The 24,911-nt window shown below is 36.9% G+C and overlaps 2 protein-coding genes across 3 annotated transcripts in view; one reads left to right on the top strand and one right to left on the bottom strand.

Annotated features, from left to right (window-relative positions):
- LOC103023707 (centromere protein P) overlaps positions 1-24,911 on the bottom strand; it is a 102,979-nt gene that overhangs the window by 10,829 nt on the left and 67,239 nt on the right. The window lies entirely within an intron of this gene.
- ecm2 (extracellular matrix protein 2, female organ and adipocyte specific) lies at positions 1,227-22,598 on the top strand. 2 transcript variants are annotated; one of them, XM_007229601.4, is made up of 10 exons: positions 1,227-1,481; positions 3,499-3,691; positions 7,698-7,886; positions 10,347-11,063; positions 13,292-13,407; positions 14,374-14,509; positions 14,723-14,880; positions 18,070-18,209; positions 18,318-18,644; positions 21,743-22,598. In XM_007229601.4, the coding sequence occupies exons 2-10, from the start codon at positions 3,508-3,510 to the stop codon at positions 21,909-21,911; spliced, it is 2,136 nt and encodes a 711-aa protein (XP_007229663.3). In that variant the 5' UTR covers positions 1,227-1,481; positions 3,499-3,507; the 3' UTR covers positions 21,912-22,598. The 2 variants fall into 2 exon arrangements, with proteins under 2 accessions (XP_007229663.3, XP_007229662.3); XM_007229600.4 differs by having other exon boundaries at positions 3,499-3,730.

The raw sequence follows: 24,911 nt of genomic DNA, 5'->3' as shown, positions 1-24,911 counted from the left end.
GAAAATGACACAAACACTATCTCTGTCATCACTGAAATTATACGTCTCGAAAAGGCCTTGATCTCGACACCCTTTCTGTGGTCTGAGAGAGTCGGATGGCGCGCGTTTCTGGACTTGTTTTAGACTTGAGATTTCAGTAATTACAAATGTCATTCAAAAATAAACAATACACTGGAAAAAACTGTTTATAGTGTGGAGTATTTCCCAAGGAAACAATAGAGTGGCACTTAGAGACTCCACTGTAGGGGTATGCCATATTGTATTATATATGATAATATACTTATATATTTTTTATATGTACATGTTAAAAATCTTTACTATAATAGAAACATTCTATCTTGAAAGCAGTCTTTTTTGTATCTGTTTTGCTTTTAAATTATTTTATGTTTTCAGTGTATGTGCATGCACTCAATGTTCTATAATTTAGTTTTGTGGTGGATTTTTGTTACATTATTTTAATATTACAACACAACACGTTTACAGATTCTTAATTTCTTTTCAGTGCTTTAGTGCTGGGAGACTAATTTAAGTCTAATTCAATTCATTGAATTGCAAAAGCTGCTTGTAACACTGAAGGAAGCTGCGTACTATAAAAATATGTAAATATTTTATATTGATTTCATACAAGTTTTGTTGTTCTTGCTTGTTTCTGAATCCCTTTAAAATATTTTGCATATTTGACAGCTTAAAACAGTGCCGTTTACTAATATTTAACTTTTTACACTTTGAGAATCTCTCACATATTCAAAGAATATTAAGATTTTTATTTTAACAGTATCACCCAGTGCTACACCAAGAATACTGTTGCTGCAGAAATATTGTAATAATTCCTTCATGGCCATACCCCCCACCCCTTATGCACTGTCCCTTTGAAACTGGAGAAGGCAGGACAGACGGACAGCCTGCCTCTACTTGTATTTGTACCCACCCATGAAACAAGAGACGAGGGATGTGGGATGGGGCTGACCGAAGGCATCACTGGCCAAACCAGCTCTGGTGCAGACTGGCTGGCAATCAACCCCACTACAGACTGCATTCATCGCATCCATTTACACTGAGTTTACACACTGTGCCCCTGGGCCCAAATAATGTGCTGAACCTGTACATTTAAACACGCTGTTTCTACACTAAAAGGGTGTTTTAGCAACATAAGAGCTAATGACAAGCTCAAACACACCTCCATCGCCTAGTAATTAGAGCAGGGAAAATCACCTACCTCTTTCTCTCTCTCAGAAGAGGCAGTATCTCTGTCCGTAACCCTCTCTGACTGTACCTCTCAGATACTGAGATGAGGTAGAGGAACTTGTTGCCTAAGCAAGCCCTGGCTTCTCCAGCGAGCGCAGCCCCACGTCTGTTTTTAACATTTATCAGTGCAGCAGACGAGCAGGCGCAGAGCTGTCCGAGCACTGCTGGCAACCCTATCCGTGGCCTGGGAAAAGTGCGGAAATATTTGGCCTTACAAAACTGCCTACAAACCACTGGTAATGTACAAACGACTCTCCTCCATCATCTTCTTAGCTCTCTCTCTTTAGCTCTAGCCCTTTCTTCATAAAACTGCTGTAAAACAGAGTATTTACGTTTTTCCTTTTCTTACTGACTTTTCTTTGTGCATGTATTATTATTAGCATGGAAATATTAATAACAGTGTTTAAAGGCTTTTTAAAAGCTGTGTTTTGTGCTTTTTTTGCTGATAAAAAAGCTTTCCACTTGAGCTTACAAACAGTTAACACTGAAGGTTTAAACTTTGGACTGAAACCAAGAAGTAAAAAGGAAAGTTTAACCACTACATATTTGGTGTGTAAGCTCATTGAGGCTCCCCGATAACACGTTTAATATTTTCCGCAGACTCTGTGCACTCTGAGAAACATGAAATCTTGTCACAGACTGCTTTTATTCCTTCTTTCAAAGAAGCTCTTACGAATGTCCACGCAGGATGTCCTCTGTCTTCAGTCTCAGCTGGGTATATTCACCCCACTCCCTCCCTCTCGGCTTGTGGATTTCCTGGCGATTCTTTCCATCTGAGCCTTGTCATCCTACGAAGCTTGTTAATTAAAATGCTTTCCTCGGTTTCCCTCTTTTTTTTTCCCCTCCCGACTTTTCTGTTTTTGTCTTTTCCTCGCCGCAGACCCAACTCTGATTTAATGCTCACCACATGACGCTTTGCCCGAGGCTCGAGTCCACTGTGCTGACACATCTCTGTGCGTGTTTGCACTTCCTCCCCCCATCACAAGTCGAGCATGCATCAGTGCTGCATACTGTTCTTCTTGAAAGGAAAAGAGGCTTTGTTATTAATTTGGGTTTTATGCTACTAAACTTAAATAGTTTAAGATGATCAGATACATTCTAGAATGCCATTTCAAAATAGGTCAGGTCTTTTTGTATTCACAGTACATTTTATATAGTAACATTTTTTCAAGACTCACTCTACATTATTACAAATATAAAGAATTGTTAACCTTCACTATAAAGTTCCTTTTTTTACAGTTTAATTGATGTGATGGGCTTTTTTTGCCCTGTCCACAATACTGGATGGTTAAGGTGAATTATTATTTTTAATTAAACTTTAAGATATTTTGAAACTTTTGATATTATCTATTTAGCTACTTTGACCCTGTTATCTTGGGACCCCTTTAAAAATTAGCACCACCTGACTAATATTGGTACTACCACAACAAATCTGACCATTGTAGGTGAGGCATGGCCTCCACAAGACCAATGAATATGTCCTGTGATATCTGGAACCAAGTCCTGTAAGTTGTGATGCAGGGAATCTATGGATCACTTCAGTCAGCTTTACCAGTTCTTCTTTATTGGAGCATATTTAGTAGATACTGATACTTTGGAGATATTTTGTCACAGAACCCATTTTTTCTGCTTTTAACACCATACAACACCAGCTTCAAGAACTGACTGTTGTCCGCTACCTATTCCTGTATATGAATTCTTTATAAGTGTAGATGAGTAAAATCAATGCTTTTTACTGTGCCCGTAAAGAATGATAATAGAACAACTGGTCTGTGCTGTATGTTAATTTTTTTTATTGGCTCTTGATTTGCAGAAGACAGATAAAAAAGGGACATCAAACAAAACATCCATAGCAGAGACTGAATATTGAATACTAATACACTATCAATTACAAGCTTTCCAATAATTATCAGGGTCAGAAATCTGTGTTTTGTCTGTTAACCCTCAACATTATACTTAAAATCTCATAAATGCCACTTACTGCATTTCTAAATAACAGCTTTTCTCTAACCTTACCACCCCTTTATCCTAACACACCGAGGGACACTGTATTCATCCTGTCTGCGCGACTGTATTGACCTTCCCCAAGCTGGAGTCTGAATCTCTGTAGGAACCCCCCAGCGTTGCCCCAGCGTGCTGAAGCTTACCATTTACTGCTAGACTGGTTATTATGGAAATGTGTGGAAACTACGTATTAAAGGGGGTATATTAGAGACAATGAAGGATAAGACACCTCTTTCTTTCATTCTACAGACTTCCGTCATGAGACTATGGCTTTTACTCGCTGTGTCGTTTTTCTGCTGCCTAAGCTACAGCTCCGCTGAACACCCGGACCGTCCCTTGGCTCCAGGAAGGAGAAGGAGGGGGAAGAAGATGGTGCGTCAAGGCAAGCTGCCAAAAGACAGTGGAGATAATGGAGCATCGCTTTTCATCGAGACTTATAAAGGTGTGCAGGAGCCAAAACCCAGCTACAATATTATTGCAGGTCAGTGCATACTTAACCCATAATGCTATGTGACTTTTATTACACCCTTCAGAATACTAACAGATAAATACATGCAAAGCAATGCAAACTGGCCAAGTTGTTCTTAAGTTTAAGCAGAGGGGGGAAAGCCAGGATCTACTGGTTATTTAGAGGAGTTTAGGAGATTAAGAGGACATTCACAGGTCTCATTTATGGAACTTATGGAAGTGTCTGGGCACAGTAAGGGAGAAACACTACACAACAATGTAGCAACAAATATTTGCCAACCAAATACATATTAACCAAAAATGACAAATGTTCGGCCAAATAAGTGTGAAGACTTACAGTCTGCAAATGGCAAATTTAAGTTATTTTAAGATTTCAGCGTCACTTATCACGCTTGGTATCGGTTTTCCAGTCTGAGAATTCCAGTCTGAAAAGCTTTTAAGCAAAAGACTGACTGCCTTTTTCTATGTAAATTTTATATGTGAAATATGTGAATTGAGTTGCACAACTATGGTACATTTACAGAAGTATGAAAAAGTTTGGGCACCCCACATCATTTTTATGATTTTCCTTTACAAATCAATGATTACTCAGATCAGCAATTCCAGTTAAATATATCATATAGCAGATGAACACAGTGATATCTGAGTAGTGAAATTAAGTTTATAAGATTTGCAGAAAGTGTGCAATAATTCTTGGAACAAAATTAGGCAGGTACATAAATTTGGGCACCCCAACAGAAAAAAAGTATTCAATATTTAGTAAGAAATAACTGCAAAAGCTTCTAAAACGCTTCCTATAGCTTCAAATGAGAGTCTGGCTTCTGGTTGAAGGTCTCCTGGATCATTCTTCTTTATAAAACATCTCCAGTTCAGTCAGGTTTGATGGTTTCTGATCATGAACAGCCTGCTTTAAATCCCACCACAGATTTTTTAATAATATTTAGGTTTGGGGACTGAGATGATCATTCCAGAACGTTGTACTTGTTCCTCTGCATGAATGAATAGATTTTAAGCGGTGTTTAGGGTCAAATTTTCTGAATAGCTGAATGATGTACAGTGACTCCATCTGCAGCAAGATGATTTTGTAGGTGTTTGGAGCTGGTATGTGGGAATATGACTGTTCTCACCATCCTTCTCCTCTGCTTATCTGAGATTTTTCTTGGCCGCCACTTTTCCTCACTATGATCCTCACAGTGGAAACTGACAGCTGAAATCTCTGAGATTTGTATCCTTCCCCTAAACCATGATTTTGAACAATCTTTGTTTTAAGTTGGCCTCTTGACTATTTTTCATAAGTGGATTTACCTGCGTATGTAGGTTAAGGGTCAATGAGCTTACCAAACAAATTTAGTGTTCCAATAATCAGTGCTAAAGTTATTCAAATCAGTAAAACGACAAGGGTGCCGACATTTATGCACCTGCCTATTTTTTTAAGGATTATTGCACGCTTTCTGTAAATCCTATAAACTTAATTTATAGGATAATTAAATATCACTGTGTTCATCTGCTATATTATATATTTTTAATTGAAATTGCTGATCCAAACAAACTATGATTTATAAAGGAATATGAAAATGTTTATGAAATATTTATGAAAATGTTCACGGTGCTCAAAGTTTTTCATTCCAATGTATGACTAAAACTGCACTGGTAATGTAAATTAATGAGTATTAGCACAACTGAGGTAAATGCAAATGTCATTTTAAAACCTTTGAAAACGTGTTCTGAATTCTATATTTATCTTTTGGCTAAATAATGTTAATGGTAATTTCTGTTCATCTCTACTATACTACTTTAAGCAACAAAAGAGGTGTGTATCACAGAGATCAAGTGTGATCAGTTCAAGTGTGGAAAACCTTTTAAAGATCTAAGGGACCTTAACTGAATGCTCAGGAAGATTAAGTAAACAGCAGCAGTTTAACTAACAGCAATATCTACCCAAAGTATAACATATATTTTAAGACACAAGACAGGGTCAGGTTATCATTCTTAAAGCCTCCCACTCTCAAGGACTTGTGGAATTTCCTTAAAGCAAGCTTTGCAGAAAACCAGAAACCAGTCCTCTGCTTTACATGACCATACTGGCCATGGTGGTGTCAGACTGGCCACATGATTACTGGCTACATCCCATGTTGGGCAGTTAAAGTGAGACACTGTTTTCTGGTCCACACCATTTTAATTTCACACCACTTGAAGAAAGGTCTGCACTGACAGGATATTTAAAGATGTAGCTAATGGGGAAGAGACTTTTATTTTGGATACTGCTACAAAGTAGGGCTGGGCACTCTCAAATAAATAAAACGATATATTAAACATTTTATCTTGATTTATATTAATCAACAATCATTGTAATGAACAATACGGACAGCATTTGTCTTTTGTACAAGCTGTACTTGTCTACAAGCTGCACAGCTGACTCTCTGTGTTTAAGTTCTCATAAGAATACATGTGATAATATATTTTTTGGGGTACAGCACATGAACACTGACATAAGAAAGGCTACATCAGTTAGAAGCGCTAAGTGTTTTTTTATGATCTTCTGTTGATTGCCAGATCTGTTTTAAGGGGCAGTATTACTCCAAGATTAAAAAAACATGGTTCTAAAATGACATCGCTTAAAGAACATTCGTTAGGACCTTCCTTTAAAGGTGTATACTATTGCTGTCCAACATGCATCCAAAAAAGAGCAACTTTAAGCTACATTAATATACAAGCTTTTTACAAAATCTTTCCTTAGGTCTAGCTGTACGACTGAATTACAGGGTTTAAAAGTTCACAGCTCAAAAAAAAAAAAAACATAAATAATTGTAAATAAGATTGAGGAGAGTTCACTGAAGAGATGAGTGTCTTATTTTAAACTTTTAGTTTCTAATCACCATCAGAAAGCCTGTTATAATATTTTTTTAGTACTTTTTTATTATAATATTTTATATTTAAATTGTCATGTTCTTAGTTTTATTATTCATTTTATCATTTCTTATCATTCTTAACATTTTACTTTACTTTTGATATTTTTTTATTTTTTCTATTTTACAAATTATTTACTTTCTGTGTCAATTTGTTTTTATGGTATTTTTTTTATATACATTTTATTCATATATATATATATATATATATATATATATATATATATATATATATATATATAAATTTTGTTTTAAAATTAGTACTTATTTTATTTATTTACTTTATTCCTTATTATTTCTAATTTATTATTAAATGTTTTCAGTCTCTTTGATGCCTGTAAATGCTCGGCAACATTGTAAATGAGGGGTCACCCCTTAATGTTTTTTCCAGAGTGAAAATAAAGATTGATTGATTGATAACAGAAGATATCAGGCACACAAACTATTATGTACTGGGGACAGATGTGTTACTGTTATTTCAAACATACTTTCAGCAGATAAAACTGTGGGAAACACATTTTTAAATACTTGTATCAAAAATCTTTCCCACCGTAGTTAGCCACGAGACTGCTATTTTCTTATCCATTCTTATATCCTCTTTAATGATTTACTTTTTAAAAACAGCCTATTAATGACAAACTTCTGTTTAAAAATACAAATAAAAACAACAAAACACGATCGAGATAGTGATGCCCCTAATTGTGAGAAATGAGCATGTATAATGTATAATAGTGTATAATCTATTCAGTTTTTTACATGTATCCCCTGAAAAATCCAATAAAATACATTTTAAGAGCCAAAAATTGCCCACAGTGCAGGAGAGAGATAAACCCTTCCTAACTTTTAATGAAAATGTCACTGTAAAACAATTACTTTCAGGTAATTTTGGAGAATTTCTATTGGTCCATTCATCTCAAAAGTTTGATATTGTAAGGGACAGCTTATGCGCTCAAAATATGTAGTAAACTTGTTTTTCATTTTTGTAATTAGTTAAACATGGTGGTGTTACACCTTTTAAATACTAATAAATGTTTTCTCTTATGTCTGGAGTAATCAAAAGTATTTTTTTTGCAGGGAATACGGGACAGTGTGTATTTCAGGGCATTACTATGTTTGATAAGACTGTGTGGTCTCCAAAGCCCTGCGTGACCTGCCTGTGCTCCGGTGGAGACGTGGTGTGTGATGAACTTCAGTGCCCTCTGCTAAAATGCCAACTCAAATTTAAACCTATCGGGGAGTGCTGCCCAATTTGTATCGACTCAGGTATTAAATTTATTTCATTATAAACATTTTGGGCTCTAAAACAGTCATGTACTGTATCTCTCATTATGCATTTCAGTTCATGCCTTCTGATTTAACTAGGGATGCACTGATTAAGAAATTGTGGAATATCTGTCAATGCTGACTGATTACATGTATAAGCAGGGTCTGCTTTACAGAGTAATACAGTATAACAAATGCAACTCAGTTAAGATGCCTAAACAGGCATGAGAGCAGAAAAACATCTTTAAATGATGATCAGTTTGAATTAATATCATTATGAATTAGCTGTTTACTAAAATAAATAGATTAAATAATGTAATTGTTAGTTAAATGAACAGCTGTCTATTGATTAATGCAACTCTGCTAGTAACAGGTTTTACGTGGTCTAAGACAATTTTTGCTAGTTTGGGTGGTTGAGAAGCTGATTATCCATACAGAAACATACCCTGTTCTGCTACAGTGGGGCAAAAAGTGGTTATTCAGCCACCGATTGTGCAAGTTTTCCCAACTAGAAAGATAAGCAAGATGTCTGGCTCTAACACACCTGTAACTTTAATTAAGAAGCTCTTCTGTCCTCCACTAGTTATCTGTATTAATGGCACCTGTTTGACCTCGTTATCTCTATAAAAGACACCTGCCCACAACCTCAAATAGTCAGACTCCCAACTCACCTATGGCCAAGACCAAAGAGCTGATGAAAGAAACAACAAAAAAAAAAAATTAGACCTGCACCAGACTGGGAAGAGTGAATCTACAATTGCTTGGTGTGAAGAAATCAACTATGGGAACAATTGTTTAAAAAAATATTAGACATACAAGACCATTGGAAACATCATGCTTTGGGGCAGTTTTTCTGCAAAAGGAACAGGAAAACTGATCGGTGTTAAGGGATGCACAGGGCCATGTTTTGTGAGATTTTAGGCCAAAACCTCCTCCTCCATCAGTGAGAGCACTGAAAATGGGTTGTGGCTGAGTCTTGATGATCCTAAACACACTGCTTGGACAACCAAGTCCAGGAGTGGCCTAGCCAGTCTCAAGACCTCAACCCCATGGAAAATTTGTGGAGGCAGTTGAAAGTCCGTCCCGACAGCCCCAAAAAATCACTGCTCTAGAGGAGATCTGCATGGAGGAATGGGCCAAAATACCAGGTACAGCTGATTATTAAAAGGTACAGCTGATTTATTGGCACCCTTTGACCAGGCACTACAGTTCTGGTCTGGCTCATAACTAAAGACAAGAGTTCAATTTCAAATGATATCATACACATATCATATAAAACAGCAGATCTTACCATATCTAAACAGCACAGTAACATCATTCTGATATCAAAATTACCAGCAATTAACTGTCAGAAAACAGTTAGCATACACACTCCAACCCACTATAAGCCTTCAGCTGAGTTCAGCTATATGCTAGCATTGAGATGCTAGATGCATTCCGGTGTTCTGTGGCCACTAACTAAGGACTCAAAACTATATAATTTTGAATTAGCCTTAATTCAAATATCATATCAAACCCCAGAACGTACTAATCTAACCAGCTCAGTGCCATCTATCTGTTATCGAACCTCAGCCATTAATTTAGCTTGGAAAACAGTTAGCATACCCAGATAGCCTTCAGCGATTATGGCTAATTTGTCTTTTTGGGCTTTATAATAAAGACCCCCAAAGCCATATTGTATTAATTAAAAGACGTAGTAAAAAAATTAAGAATCTCTAACTTTTTTCATGTTATATGGAGTATTTTATTTTATTTAGACTTATTATATAATAAAATATTAGTATATATGATATATATAATAACATCATCTATAATTGATTTGTATTTTTTTAGGATAATAAAGGTGCATCAAACTATGAAAGTTGGTCTAGAGTTGGGCTGCAACGATTGGTTTATATAATCAACAATGTCGATTTTAAATATTTGTCAACTCCAACTGTTCATTTTTGTCTAATCATCAATTAGTAGCACTATACAAATTACAGGGGACAGTTCACACAGTTCACACAGTTGTCACAACAGATTACACATTTGCTCAGTAAAAAGCAGAACTTTCACATTTAAAGGGCAATGGTCTGGAGGTTTAAAAGGCTTTTAAATCCCACTTTCAGCTGTTTCTATCGTTTGAAATGACTAAGAAAGCTAGAAACAGGAGCCATACCCACAGCAAGCAGAGATGGAGGGCATGGCAGAAATAACAGCTGATTAATCTACTAATCTAAAAAAAAAAGTCAGATTAGTCCTCTACCAGAATAATCATTAGCTGCAGGCATAGAAATTATAACATTATAAATGAAGTGGTATTAAGTGGTAGAACCACCTACCATTCAGACAAATACCTGACAATGTGCATCTGTAGTTTTAACCCTACTATTTTGTCTATTATGTTGTGTCATCTCTATTTTGTATTTAATTTCCTCGCCTTAAATTACTCAGAATCTGCTTCTGCTTCAATTGCAGTTCACGAGGTTTCTGAAAGCTCTGGAGACTCTCCTGTTCCCAGCGATCCGAGCTACGGTACTATTCCACACATCCACACCCAGACTGAGGAGAGTCTGAGGAGAGAAAAGCAGAAAGAGGAAGAGGCGCGCCTTCGCAAGAAAGACGCCGAACGCAAGATGAGGAAGAAGCAGAAGAAGGAGGCGGAGAGGCTGAGGAAGCAGGAGCGGGCGAAGGAGGAGAAGCTGAGGCGACTGAGGGAAGAGGAGGAGGAGAAGGCGGCAGCAGAGGAGAAGAGGAGGAGGATGGAGGAACACCGGCGGGTGGAGGAAGAAAGGATGAGGAGGCAGGAGAGGGAGATGCTGAGGGCGTTTGAGGAGGCGGCAGCCAGGGCCCACCGTGGGCTGAAGGAGGAGGAGCGGGGAGAGGAGGAAGAGGAAGATGAGGAGATGATCTGGTTGAGAGGAGATGTTTTCCAAATGCCGTCACATCGCCCAACCCCAGAGAGTCTTCCAGCACCGCCGACCAGTCAGGTGGAGGAAGAGGAGGAAGAGGGGGAGGATGAAGAAGAAGATGGGGAAACGGGGGAGAGGCTAGATGATGAAGAATCCCTCAGGATTACATACTTGCTCCCTAAAGGCTGCACAATCTCTGATGTCATTGTTTCCTGCGAGAACGCCAAGCTTACCAGCATTCCGGCTCTTTCCATCCCTGAGCTAAAGTCTCTCAATCTGCAGGGTAGGGCTGGACAATAACGCAGTATGTTTTAATAACTGTGAAATGATTTTTAAACACATTTGCAGTATTTTAGTGTACAAAATTCACACTATCTGTACATGAGAGACTTCTATCACAGGGTACATTACATTAATATGGCTAATTAACTGTTCAGAAGTTTGTAGGTACACACACATGCTTTGTGGGAGTTTTTGGTAGTGTTTTCAGTGGTTGTTATATTGTTCATATCAATATTAGTATTATGTTGTAAAAGGGTATGGTTATAGTTAGGCCTAGGGTTAGACAGTATAGTTACATTCAATTGAAAATCATTTACATTCAGGTTAGAGTTTAGTTACATTTATTAATCATATAATAATAAGATATACATTTTGTCATAAGTTTATCATATAAAAATCGTCCAGACCCATTTTAAGGTAAGTAAGCCAGTACAGCTGAATCAGGCTATCTGCAGGTATGGGGAAGTTAAATATATAACTTTTTACATTACAGCAGGGATTACGGCAGGGAATGTGGTTAGAAGTAGTTAGTTATAGGTGTTAGGAGAGTATGTACTCTTTGAAGAGCTGTTTTTACTATTTATAGGTGTAAGTTATAGTAAAATGATCATTGTTGATTTATTCTATAAATATATTCTGTTGTCATTTATTTGCAGAAAATGAGAAATTTCATTTAGAAACAACAATACTAATATTTAATAAGGAAAAGTACATAAATCAATATTTTGGTGGATCAACCCTGATTTTAATCGCAGCTTTCATGCATCTTGGCATGCTCTCCACCGGTCTTTCACACTACTATTGGGTGACCTTGTGCCACACGCAAAAATTAAAGCAGTTCAGCCTGGTTTGACAGCTTGTGACCATCCATCTTCCTCTTGATTATATTTTAGAGGTTTTAATCATTGCTTCTGTTGTTTCTAAATAACTATGAAGTTGTTTTCTTTGGATTATTTGAGGTCTGAAAGCACTGCAAACTAGATTTTTTTGAAAATTTCTAATTTTTGCAAATACATTTTCTAAATTACTATTTATATTTGGAATTTGGGAGAAATGTTGTCAGTAGTTTATAGAATAAAACAATGTTCATTTTACCTAAAAACAGTAAGTAAAAAAAAAAATCATTGTTATGATCAATACAATATGATTTTTCATTACAATAAGCTTTTGGTAAGGTTTGTTTAATGCCAATGTATTATTAAATTATATAATTATATATAGAAAATATATAGTAAATCTGAACTCAAGCTGGGAACAGTATAACAGATTTACAAATACTTGGCAAAAAATGTTGGGATACATGCAAAAAAAAAAAAGAAAAAAGAGGCTTACTTCCTAAGCGGCACAGCTAATGGTAATTATTTACTGATTGTTTGAGTAATTTATTAATCTAATGACTAAATTATCAATTTTACTAAATGGGTTTCTTGTGTGTGTACTTGACTGAAATAATTTAAACATAATACTGCAAAATATGAATACTTCTTTTTTCATATTGCAATATTTTCTTTAAATCACAATAATTTTGTAAAAATACATAGCACACACCATATTTAGTGTTGTAGTGCGCAGTTTGGGACACAGCCCATGCTGACATCTTTGCAAAGCAACATACTTAAGTCACTGATCATATCAATTATGTCTGTAAGTCACCCCACAGTCATAGTTACTGTATGTACTTTTCTGATGTAGTGACTTCGAACCCCGCCACTGATGCTGATGCTTCTAGCATCCAATCCTGTCACATTAGATCCATTAGCAACCATACATGCTCATGCAATAATACTACCTCCACCATGTTTAACAGATGATGCAGATGATTGCTTTGTTTTATGAGTCTTTCTCATTCCATCCTTCTGGTTCAAGTTCCTTCTCATTTATTCTGTCTGAAGGATCAAGCCAGGGTTCTTAAGTGTTACCAGTGCTTTGCACCTTGCGGCAACTCCCCTTTTTTAACGTTCATTAAGGCGTCACTCTTGACTGTATCTTGATTGATGATATGCATACCTTCTGAAGACTGTTCCTGACTTGTCTAGATGTGAAAAGTGTTGCTAAGTTCCATCTAAATTACACTCTGAATAAGGTCTACACTTTCATCACATTTTAAATGTATAATCACATAATTAACTGAGGTGAAGTACAGAGACCTAAATAGTGGCAACTTCTCTTTTATAATTAAGCAAGCAACATGACACTGTGTTTTAATTTCAGTATGTTTTAAATCCATAGGCAATGCCATCACCACCATTCCAGGAGGAGCATTTAATGGAGTACCCAATCTGGAATGGATAGATCTGGGAAAAAATAAGATCTTATCATCTGGGATTGACCCACAAGCATTCAGAGTAAGTATCCTGTTAGGGGTGCAGTGGTATTGTGCCAGTAAATTATTAAGAATTTATCAATATATATTCTAATCATAAAAAACTAATTATTCAGCAACATTATCAGACAAAATTGTGGATTCTGAAAAGTCGCAAAAGCTGCGTCTTTTCTTTTCTCCTCAGTTTTAAAGTCTTAAACAGTCATTTCAAATAAAAACAAAATTCCTTGGCACCTGATCAACAAAAATATTAGAGAGGGCATGCTATTCAGCTCCTCTCTCATCATCATAGGCTGAGGTTATTTTGCACCACATTCTTAAAATAAAAGGAGTAAAGACTCTTTATGGGTGCTTTGCATAGTTAAAGGGCACTTTCACACTGGTGAAGAACCTCTTGTATAATGCCTCTAGTTCTTTGTCTTTTTCAGTAAAGACTTAAACACTCATTGCTGAACTTAAGTACTAAAATGCTGTATCTGCATCTACTGTAGTATTATTTATTTCTAATACTTTCAATATTACTTTACTACATATTTTCACTGAGTTTAATACTTTTACTCTGATACAATATTGTTAAGATTGTTAAAATTATAAAAATATTAGGAATCACACCCTGGATGAGTTCTGCCTTTCACTGCCTTTCATAAGAACTTTCTGTAATAATTACTTAAAAACAATATAATGTACTTGTACATCCAGTACAAATAGTTACATTTTAAATAAACTGCTTGCAATGCAAAAAATGTTGAATATTTTAGTACTTCCACCTAAGTGCTTAAAGAACACTTCAACTTTTACTTAATTAACTTTTTTGATAGAGCACTTGTATGCTTACTAAAGTCTTGGTCTCTTGTACTTTATATATCTCTGTTAATGACTTACCATCTAGTATGAAACTATCAAAATTATGAATAGCAATCATATTAAAACTGTGAATAGCAATATAAATTTACATATAAATTATAGTGTATGAACCTTTTGTATACAGAACCTGAAATTTCTATCCCGATTATATCTGGATGGAAATCTACTAGAAGTCATTCCTCGTGGGCTTCCACATACCCTACAAGAACTGAAGATCAACGAAAACAACTTAAAAGAGATTGAAGAAAACAGCTTTAAAGGTAAATGATCACAATTAACATCAGTTTTATTTAACACACCTAAATCTATGAATTGGCCAAGCTTTTAAGAAATAACAGGACTTTCTACTGTCAAACAATATGAAACGTACTTAAACTGCTGTTTAAAAAATTACTGACCTAATATACTAATATCTACCATGGTAGTTACCCAACTAGATCCGTCCCAAAAATTTTTGTCCCACCTGTTGGCAGGTCTGAGCAGTTTGGTTACATTGGAATTGGAGGATAATTTACTCAGTGAAGGAAACGTAAATCCTGAAGCCTTCTTAACAACAAAGGAGTTGACGTATCTCCGGATGGGTAGAAATCTCTTCCGCACCATTCCTCAAGGCCTACCGCCATCTCTGCAGGTAATCTGTGCCATCAGCGCAATCTGTTTATTGTCAGAGCAATTCTGAACAGAATAATACACTGCTCAAAAAAATAAAGGGAACACTCAAATAACACAATATAACTCCAAGTAAATCAAACTTCTGTGAAATTAAACTGTCCACTTAGGAAGCAACACTGATTGACAATCAATTTCACCTGCTGTTGTGCAAATGGAATAGACAACAGGTGGAAATTATTGGCAATTAGCAAGACACACTCAATAAAGGAGTGGTTCTGCAGGTGGGGACCACAGACCACTTCTCAGAACCTATGCTGTCTGGCTGATGTTTTGGTCAGTTTTGAATGTTGGTGGTTCTTTCACACTCGTGGTAGCATGAGACAGACTCTACAACCCACACAAGTGGCTCAGGTAGTGCAGCTCATCCAGGATGGCACATCAATGCGAGCTGTGGCAAGAAGGTTTGCTGTGTCTGTCAGCGTAGTGTCCAGAGGCTGGAGGCGCTACCAGGAGACAGGCCAGTACACCAGGAGACGTGGAGGAGGCCGTAGGAGGGCAACAACCGAGCAGCAGGACCGCTACCTCCGCCTTTGTGCAAGAAGGAACAGGAGGAGCACTGCCAGAGCCCTGCAAAATGACCTCCAGCAGGCCACAAATGTGCATGTGTCTGCACAAACGGTTAGAAACCGACTCCATGAGGATGGTATGAGGGCCCGACGTCCACAGATGGGGGTTGTGCTCACAGCCCAACACCGTGCAGGACGCTTGGCATTTGCCAGAGAACACCAGGATTGGCAAATTCGCCACTGGCGCCTTGTGCTCTTCACAGATGAAAGCAGGTTCATACTGAGCACATGACAGACGTGACAGAGTCTGGAGACGCCGTGGAGAGCGGTCTGCTGCCTGCAACATCCTTCAGCATGACCGGTTTGGCAGTGGGTCAGTAATGGTGTGGGGTGGCATTTCTTTGGAGGGCCGCACAGCCCTCCATGTGCTCACCAGAGGTAGCCTGACTGCCATTAGGTACCGAGATGAGATCCTCAGACCCCTTGTGAGACCATATGCTGGTGCGGTTGGCCCTGGGTTCCTCCTAATGCAGGACAATGCTAGACCTCATGTGGCTGGAGTGTGTCAGCAGTTCCTGCAAGATGAAGGCATTGAAGCTATGGACTGGCCCGCCCGTTCCCCAGACCTGAATCCGATTGAGCACATCTGGGACATCATGTCTCGCTCCATCCACCAACGTCACGTTGCACCACAGACTGTCCAGGAGTTGGCGGATGCTTTAGTCCAGGTCTGGGAGGAGATCCCTCAGGAGACCATCCGCCACCTCATCAGGAGCATGCCCAGGCGTTGTAGGGAGGTCATACAGGCACGTGGAGGCCACACACAATACTGAGCCTCATTTTGACTTGTTTTAAGGACATTACATTAAAGTTGGATCAGCCTGTAGTGTGTTTTTTCACTTTAATTTTGTGTGTGGCTCCAAATCCAGGCCTCCATTGGTTAATAAATTTTATTTCCATTGATGATTTTTGTGTGATTTTGTTGTCAGCACATTCAACTTTGTACAGAACAAAGTATTCAATGAGAATATTTCATTCATTCAGATCTAGGATGTGTTATTTGAGTGTTCCCTTTATTTTTTTGAGCAGTGTATATATTAGAATGATAGATACTGTTTTTCATATTTTTCTATGAGTGTCATGGTCTGTTTTTATGAGTGTCAATGAGTGTCAAGTTCCACAAAGAAGAGGGATCAAGCTATAGCATCTCTCAGTCATGTTAGGGCTGGGCAATATGGAAATGTTTTTTATCACGCTATAGTTTTCCATATCAGCCGATATCGATATATATCACAATATAAATCAAATCACTTTCTGCTACACATAAAGGTTTCTTTTTAAAGGTTTCCTAGACACTAGGATGTTCACATATTGCCAGGTGGGCACAAGGTGCTCAGACAGCTTTTAAATGAATTTTAAAAAGTCATTTTACATCCACACAGGTCTGCAGGCAACTACATAAAGCAAAATACAATAGTATATCACAGTGTTCATTTTGACAGATGACTAAGACTAAGCTTAGTCTTAGTCTTTTGACTAAAATGTATATTAGTTTGTTACATTTTAGTCTATCAGAAATTATCAGGGTTATTCCACCAAAATATTGATTTAGGTACTTTTCCTGATTAAATATTAGTAGTGTTTTTTTCTAAATGAAATTTCTCATTTTATGCAGTTCAGCGCGCTGCCTGATCACGTGCTGCGCCTGTTCGCAGCGCTACTTAAACAGGAAATAGAAAATAAAGTCGTTCAAATCCCATCGTCCGGCTTATTATAGCTATTGCGAAATATATTTTCCTCGATAACTATCGTTATCGTTTTATCGCCCAGCACTAAGTCATGTGAAGGAGGAAATTAAAACTGGACAGAGATTAGAAAAACACAAAGTGGTCTTTTATGAGAGCTCTGAAGTTTTAGGCCGGTTTTCAAAGCAGGCAAAAAAAATTCTCCAAACTATTTAAAAAACTTTTTTAGTTGATATTTCCTTAGTATGATATAGCGGACCAGTGCAAGGTTCAAGTGTTAATTAGGGCTGCAACGATTAGTCGATATAATCAACAATGTCGATTATTTAAATTTGTCGCCTACAAATTTCATTGTCGACTGATCGTTAATTTGTAAGAGTCCTGCATTACACAAAGTGCTGGGGACAGAAGTGCAATGTGGGATGGATAAATGGCTTACTCAAACAGGCCCAAACACAACAGATTATATATTTACTTACAAAATATCAGTACTTTTCACGTTTAAACAATATCCAGACATTTAAATGCCTTTTAAATCTCATGTTCAGCTTGTTATTGTTTATAGAGATGGAGAACATGGCAGAATAATCATTGACTAATCAACTAATCGAAAAAATAATCGTCAGATTAGTCGACTACCAAAATAAGTTGCAGCGATAGTGTTAATGTTTATTTGTCTTTGCACACATGCACATCAAAATGTGTATAGAGAGGCTTAGGGAATACTCACTACTCTTAATTTAGCTAAACTAAGAATAAAGATTTGCTGAAATGTATTTTAGAGCTAGGACAATATGCTTTTTAACCCATAGTTCATGTTTTATTCCAGGATATATGCATTTGTATAGTGTTCAGTGTTTATCTAAAATGTATCTATTTATTCTTTCTGTTTTCCAGGAGTTGCACCTTGAAAATAATTTAATTGAAGAAATATCTGAGGGAGCTTTTAACCAAACCAAAAACCTAAATGTTGTCATGCTGCGACACAACAGACTAGACGAGACGAGGATTGCACCTTTAGCCTGGATCGACCACAAGTATGCAGCTGAATTCATCCAATTCCTTAAAATTTAACACATACTGTATCATTTTCTTTGCTGTTTTCGTGATGTCATCATTTTTACTGTCTTAATGTCCTAAATCAGGAGCCTGGAGTCAGTCGATCTTTCATACAACAAACTCCACCTGGTGCCATCCTTCCTGCCCAAGTCCCTGATTCACCTGGGATTGGTCGGGAATCGCATCGAACGCATCCCAGGTTATGTGTTCGCTCACATGGAGCCTGGTCTGGAGTATCTCTACCTCTCCTTTAACAAGCTGGACGCTGATGGTGTGGAACCAGAGTCCTTCTTTGGCACGTTAAACTCTATGACAGAACTCTGTCTCGATCACAACCAGCTGACTGGTGTTCCCTACGGCGTCAACGAGATGACCTCACTACACTTCCTCAGACTCAACAACAACAACATTCGGTACGGCTACTCTCAGCCATTTCTTTTCAGTTCCAAAGAATAGTGGGGTTGGTCATGGATCAAGAACCAACTATAACTGTTTCAATACTATTAGCAATGCCAGAAATTTACTGTGTGTTCCATCATCCTGAATGGATTTAGTCATTCACATCATTTTTACATGAATTCACTTATCATTTAATTTAAGATTACTGAAGCAGTCACCTACTTGGTAATTTTTATAGTGGCTTTGCTATCATAACAACAAGAAAAGCACACTTTGCATGGCTGAAAACACACAACAAAACATGTACCACTCCTCTTATTTAATCATGAGTGTGTTTTGGGTATAAAGCAGCATGTCACTCATATTCCTTTTAAGAGCCAGGTGTGTTCTGACTTTGGCTCATTGCTATTTCAGGGCAGCAGCTACCTGGGCGTATCCAATGCGTAGCTTATTGTTGATGTAAAAGTCTGCTTAGCTGCCAACAAGCATGTGCTAAGGGTTAAACATCCAACAAACATTAAAGATTGTAATAACAATAATCTAGTTGATTTAATGCTGATTTAGAATTAAAGTTAAAAGAAAAACTCTATATACAGTTTTTTTAAACAACTGGGGGGATTTATACCCATATAGGATAGCCCATGTCTGTCAGTAGACATGTTCCAATAGGTTTATGTTTGTTTATCAGCTCCAGAGAGCCATATTCTATTGTCAGAACCTCTTTCGACAGACTAGACAGGCTGTGTGTGTGCGCATATGTACATGTACTGTATGTCAGCAGTAGTTGCTACTTAATAGACATCAGTACTGTTAATGGACATCCTTTATTGCAAGAGATATGTAGTCAAGCACTAGGCTTAAACCCTGCCAGGGGAAGCAAGCCATGAAGTATCTACATGTATTTAAACAAAAGGGTCAGGTTCCCAGACAGGAATTAAGCAGAGTTACAGAAATATATTTTCCTGTTTAATGTAAGGCTAGGCTTACATTGAACCAATTGCTGCAGATTAAGTCCACGTTCCAGAAGAATCGTTCACGTTGTGATACAAGCACCTAATTTGTCATAGATAATGACTTAAATTTTCAAAAAAGCCATCCGAAAATCTATTTCGCAATATTAAATGTGAAAGAAAGGCTATTGTAAGAAATGTAATGGCCAGACATATTGTACTGATATGTGCATTATATTATGTGTAATGTGGCATGACAAAAAAATATGCTGGCTATATATGAAACTCAGTGGCATGCACTGAATATAGTGGGTACCCCTTCTGCAAATCACCCCTCCCCCCCCCAACCCGCACGCAGCACCACCCCCCCCCGGCCGCCCATCAAGCGACATATAAATAAACATTACAATACATATTCTCTTGCCTGAGTTACGTGAATTAAATACACATAAAGAGCCCACAAATACAGCTACAAACCACAAAAACATACAATATACCCAGCAATCAATGCTTAATTTAGGCGTTCAACAAAGATCAGTCATTTGTATAATGACAGTACGCCAGAGCAGCCAAAACATTAAGTACACACAAAAACTCACCAGTCAGGCAGCCTATTATTGTGAATTAGTTTCAAATTGAAGAACAGCCTTTAAAAAGGCTATTTAATATGATGTTACACAATATCGGTCTTATTTGCAGTCGCAATTTCGTGATAGTTTGCTAACTACTGAAATAATCCAGCATACGCACTGTTTTACCACTAATCAGCGCGTACCCTTTCAGCACAGCGCTGAGAAGGGGTTAGACAGCCATGGCCACGCCCCCGGAGTAAAAATCATGAATCTGATTGGTTAGATTGTCCTATGACTCATTACTACACCCTTCTCAAAATCAGCAGAAGGGTTACAGTCATGTGGGGGCAGAAGCCATTTTAAAAAGCTTTGATTGGTTAAAACCGGTTTGAGTCACATAAGAGTCCTGTAGCAACTGAAAAACACAGACTAATGCTTTGAATTAGTTGCTGTTTTTTATTTTAGTTAATTTATAAAATAAGTCCATACACTATACACTACAATAACTATAATATATATTTCCTGATTAAAAAAATATGTAATTATTTAAACGCACTTATTGTCACCCCTTCTATGAAGGGTTAGAAGGGCCTCACTGCACACCACTGATGAAACTATGCTGTTATCCGTATTAATATTATTATCGTGGTCACTTTCATTGCAGCATAACTAGTGATACAGTTATAGAGATCTGCACAGTTTCAACTCTAGATTGCTCGGTCTGACAGTGCAATGTGTGCTTGTATTTGATCAGATGCGCATTTTTGTAAAAACTTCTTTAATTTCTGTTTTTTGTTTTTTTTTTTCGAATAGTAATAGATGAGAAGCAAATGTACACGCCCATCTACTGTACTTCTGCTTAAGTGAGTCACATCGTTTCAGATGCACCGTTTTGAGGGCAGGCCTGTGAGCAGAAATTCACTGTTCTTTTGATCTGCTTTTTAATTATTGTTGTATTTCTATCCATTGTTCCTCCCATTGACTCACCTCCTTCATTTTCGATCATACCAAATCCTGGCCTTCCTTTTGCTTGACAGCTACCAAACTGCATGTCCTCCTTTAGGGCAGGTCCCCAACCTATGATCCACAGCCATACTGAACTGCACAAATATTTATATATTTATTTTTTTATATATATATAATTAAATTTTTATATATATAATATAAATAAAATATAATTTATATATTTATATTTTATATATATAAAACAAATATTTGTTTTTTTTTTTTTTTTACCCCTTATTCCTCCCATTCAATCCCATGCATTTTCACAAAAGCCCAAGCAATAGAGTTTCTGTCTCCCAACAGCCACCAAAATTAATTCAGTCCATCAGAACAGGTTACTGAGCTCTATTCCAGAGCCATACTGAACAGCAAGTTATAAGCCAGTCAGAGCCAAAACACACTATTTATTCAAATAATTGGCTTCTATCTTCATAACTATCCACTAGAATTTCTAAATGCAGAACCACATAGAAAGATGGCCATCTTAAAAAAAACATAACACTACAATACTTTAATGTATTTCCTTGCATCCCTAGTAAGAACAAAGTGTGGGTTCTGAGCATTTTATATATTTTTATCCACCAGGCACATCGGAGAGGACAGTATCTGCGACCCACTGAATGATGAGGATTCACACCTCGTTGCCCTTCGTCTGGAGAACAACCTCATCGACACACGCAAGATTGCTCCATCTGCATTCTCCTGTGTTCGGTCCTATTCCAGTGTTGTTCTGAAGCCTCAGAGGATTAAATAGCAGCCTGTTTTACTGAGGTACAGAGTACAGCGTGATCATTTTAATGTATAAATGGTATTCATTGGGAACATTGTTATTTGTACCTAATAATCACATCATGAGGAATCAGACTTTATTCACTTGCTCTGTGGGGAGGGGCAGGCTTAGTTGGCGGATGGTGGAACGTGTCAGCACTCGTCTGCTGTCTTTGGCATCTATTAACTATTTTTCTATGAGTCCTAAAGCGACACATTTAACTTTCCAGTGTGCCAGTCAGGGAAAAATGACAGAATTGAATACCCAAGCCTTCAGAGCATGTAGGGATATGATTCCGAACGCATCAGTATTCAGCTTCAGGTTAGAGTTTGTCAGATTGCAGCTGTTTTTAAAGAATGTGTGGATTTTTAAATTTGAAATATGTAATATGTTTAAAGTTACAGCTTTTACAAACATTCTACTGAGAATGTGTTTTATATAACTGCACATTCTCAAAAAAAAAAAAAATACGGTCCATGGATGGTTACTACTGACTGCTAAAAAGAGGTGCTGATTTGTTGATTTATGACATTTATGACAGTATTGATAAATTGAGAATTTTTTTATGGTGAGAAATGATTCACTGATTACCACTACACTTGGCTGGCTCAGAATTAAGTGGAATACTTAAACATGTATTTAATGTGGCATTTAATAAAATGCAGAATATTACCTTTTAAGTGTCTGTCATACTTACACATCTTCACACAGAAATCTACTGCACCTGCCAAAAGTTTAAACACACCTTCTTATTCATTTTTTTTCTACATTGTAAATAAATACTGAAGTCATCCAGATTATGAATGAACACATAAGGAATCGTGTAGTAACTTAAAAGTGTTAAAAACAACCACAATGGCCCTTGTCTGGGGGCTGTTAACTTTTGGTTTCTGAAGCCAGTAACTCTGATGAACTTATCCTGTACAACAGAGGTATCTCTTCCTATCCTGGGGAGATCCTAATGAGAGCCAGTTTCATCATAATGGCCTTTGCGACTGCAATTAAGGATACTCCAAAGTTCTTGAAATTTTGGATGGACTGATCTTCATTTCTTAGTCTTTTTTTTAATTTATATAATTGTTTTTTTTGCCATAATATGGATTAAAACATTACTCAAATAAAGCTATTCACCAGATAGCCTTACCTCTTCACTCTATCTCTACCTCTTCCTCTTTACTACACAACTGAAATTAAGAGGGCAAGAAATTCAAGTAATTAGCTCTTGTTAAGTGAAACTACCTCATGTGACTCTACATAAAGCTGACTGAAAAAAAATGTCAAGATGTGCAAAGCTCTAAAGTCTCTAAAATATAAAACACTATGTTAGTTGTGTCAGTTGTGCACTAGTTTGAACTTTAAACTCCAGGGTTCATACATTTTTTAACCAATACATTTCCATGATTTTTTATGACTTTTCCATGCCTTTAAGGCAAATTGTCATGACCATATGATTTTAAAACATCAGTGCAGACATGGAAAATAAAACTAAAAATCAACTAAAACTGTAATTAAAATTGGTTTTAGTAGCCCTTAAATTAAGCTGCTAAATTACTGAACTAACTCTGAGATGATGTATTTGTAGCTCAAAATAGATTTTGTCCATCAATAAACTGAAACACAAAGATTTGTAATTTGTAATTTAAATGACTTTTCCAAAACTTTTTGGGTATTTTTATTTTTCCAAAACTTATCCAGGCCTGGAACTTGCTATTTTCAAATTCCATGACTTTTCCAGATTTTTCATGGCTGTATGAACCCTACAACTCATAGACACCACCAGCATGAATCTCTGATTTAACAAACCAGCTGTTAATACAATAAAAAACTTTAAATAATGCCAGACTGCATTTGGAAACTTTGGAGATGATCTAATAAACACAGTGATGAAAAAGAAACAAAACCTTCAGTATAAAAGTATTTGTATTTATTCTGATATTATTGCTTAAAGGAAACACATTATACCTATTTTACACGAGTTACAATAGGTCTATGGGCTATAAAAAAACTGTTCATGAAGTTCTTTGCACAAAATCACTCTTACAAAAAGACAGTTTCAGTCCCTTTTAGAAAAAGACATTTAAGGGTTCTCTCACTTTTATGCAAATAAGCTGTTGCTGGCCATGCCATGTTTATGCAAAATATTTACAACACGCGGGTTTGCATAATATGTCCCCTTCAACTGACTGAATAAACCCAGAAACTTTACATAGTAGCATATTTAGACATTTATCTACCACCACATTGCAAAGCTGACCAAATAGCAGGACAGGATCATGGATATGCCAACTGCTGTTTATGACTGAGTCATTTTTCTTAATTCAGACCAAACACAGACTGTATTCACCTTTTTTGCCAACACAGTTTTTCCAAGCTAATAAACAATAAGTAACCATGGAACAACGTACTGTAAATGTCTTGCTGACAGTCTTGGATTTAATGTAGAGGTGTGTGATGTGTTTCTGATTATGTCTTTACTAGCACAGTAAGTTATATTCTAGATTTGCTGAACTTTATCCAATTAAACAGGACTAACGACACACTTTAAAATGAAAAACTGTGGGTCAGCGCTGTTCAAGCACTGACAATAGCCAGGACATGCTCAGAAAAGTATAGCGTTCATGACTATTAACTATTAAAGTTTATGACAATATGCTTAAATTGTCATAATGCCACTGTGAATTCACATAATCTATTGTTATTTGCATTTATGCTAATATTAGTGTTTTACTGAGGATATAAACAATTATTGTCCATAAAAGGAACTTAGATGCCTTAACGTTTGCATAGTACTTCATTTAGACATACAGATTCACCACTACATTGCTACATTGGCGAGACAGCAGGTCAGGTTAATGTATATGACAACTGTTCAGTAATTTCTCAATATTTCCAAACATCTTAGATTCAACACGTTTTTCCTGACTATTTTCCCCTGCTCACTTAAGGGTACTTAGATCACAGTGAGTAACCATGGAACAACTTAAA

Source organism: Astyanax mexicanus, chromosome 24, assembly GCF_023375975.1.
Source record: "Astyanax mexicanus isolate ESR-SI-001 chromosome 24, AstMex3_surface, whole genome shotgun sequence".
Taxonomy (NCBI): Eukaryota; Metazoa; Chordata; class Actinopteri; order Characiformes; family Acestrorhamphidae; genus Astyanax; species Astyanax mexicanus.
Note: the sequence above shows the minus strand (reverse complement) of the source record. Positions and strands in the feature narration are given on the sequence as shown.

What these genes read in the sequence shown, in the direction of transcription:
- ecm2 (XM_007229600.4), top strand. Translation starts at nt 3,508, where the DNA reads ATGAGACTATGGCTTTTACTCGCTGTGTCGTTTTTCTGCTGCCTAAGC. An exon ending in CAGCTACAATATTATTGCAG is followed by an intron (nt 3,731 to 7,697) that starts GTCAGTGCATAC and finishes TTTTTTTTGCAG; the next exon opens with GGAATACGGGACAGTGTGTA. An exon ending in TTAGCCTGGATCGACCACAA is followed by an intron (nt 18,210 to 18,317) that starts GTATGCAGCTGA and finishes GTCCTAAATCAG; the next exon opens with GAGCCTGGAGTCAGTCGATC.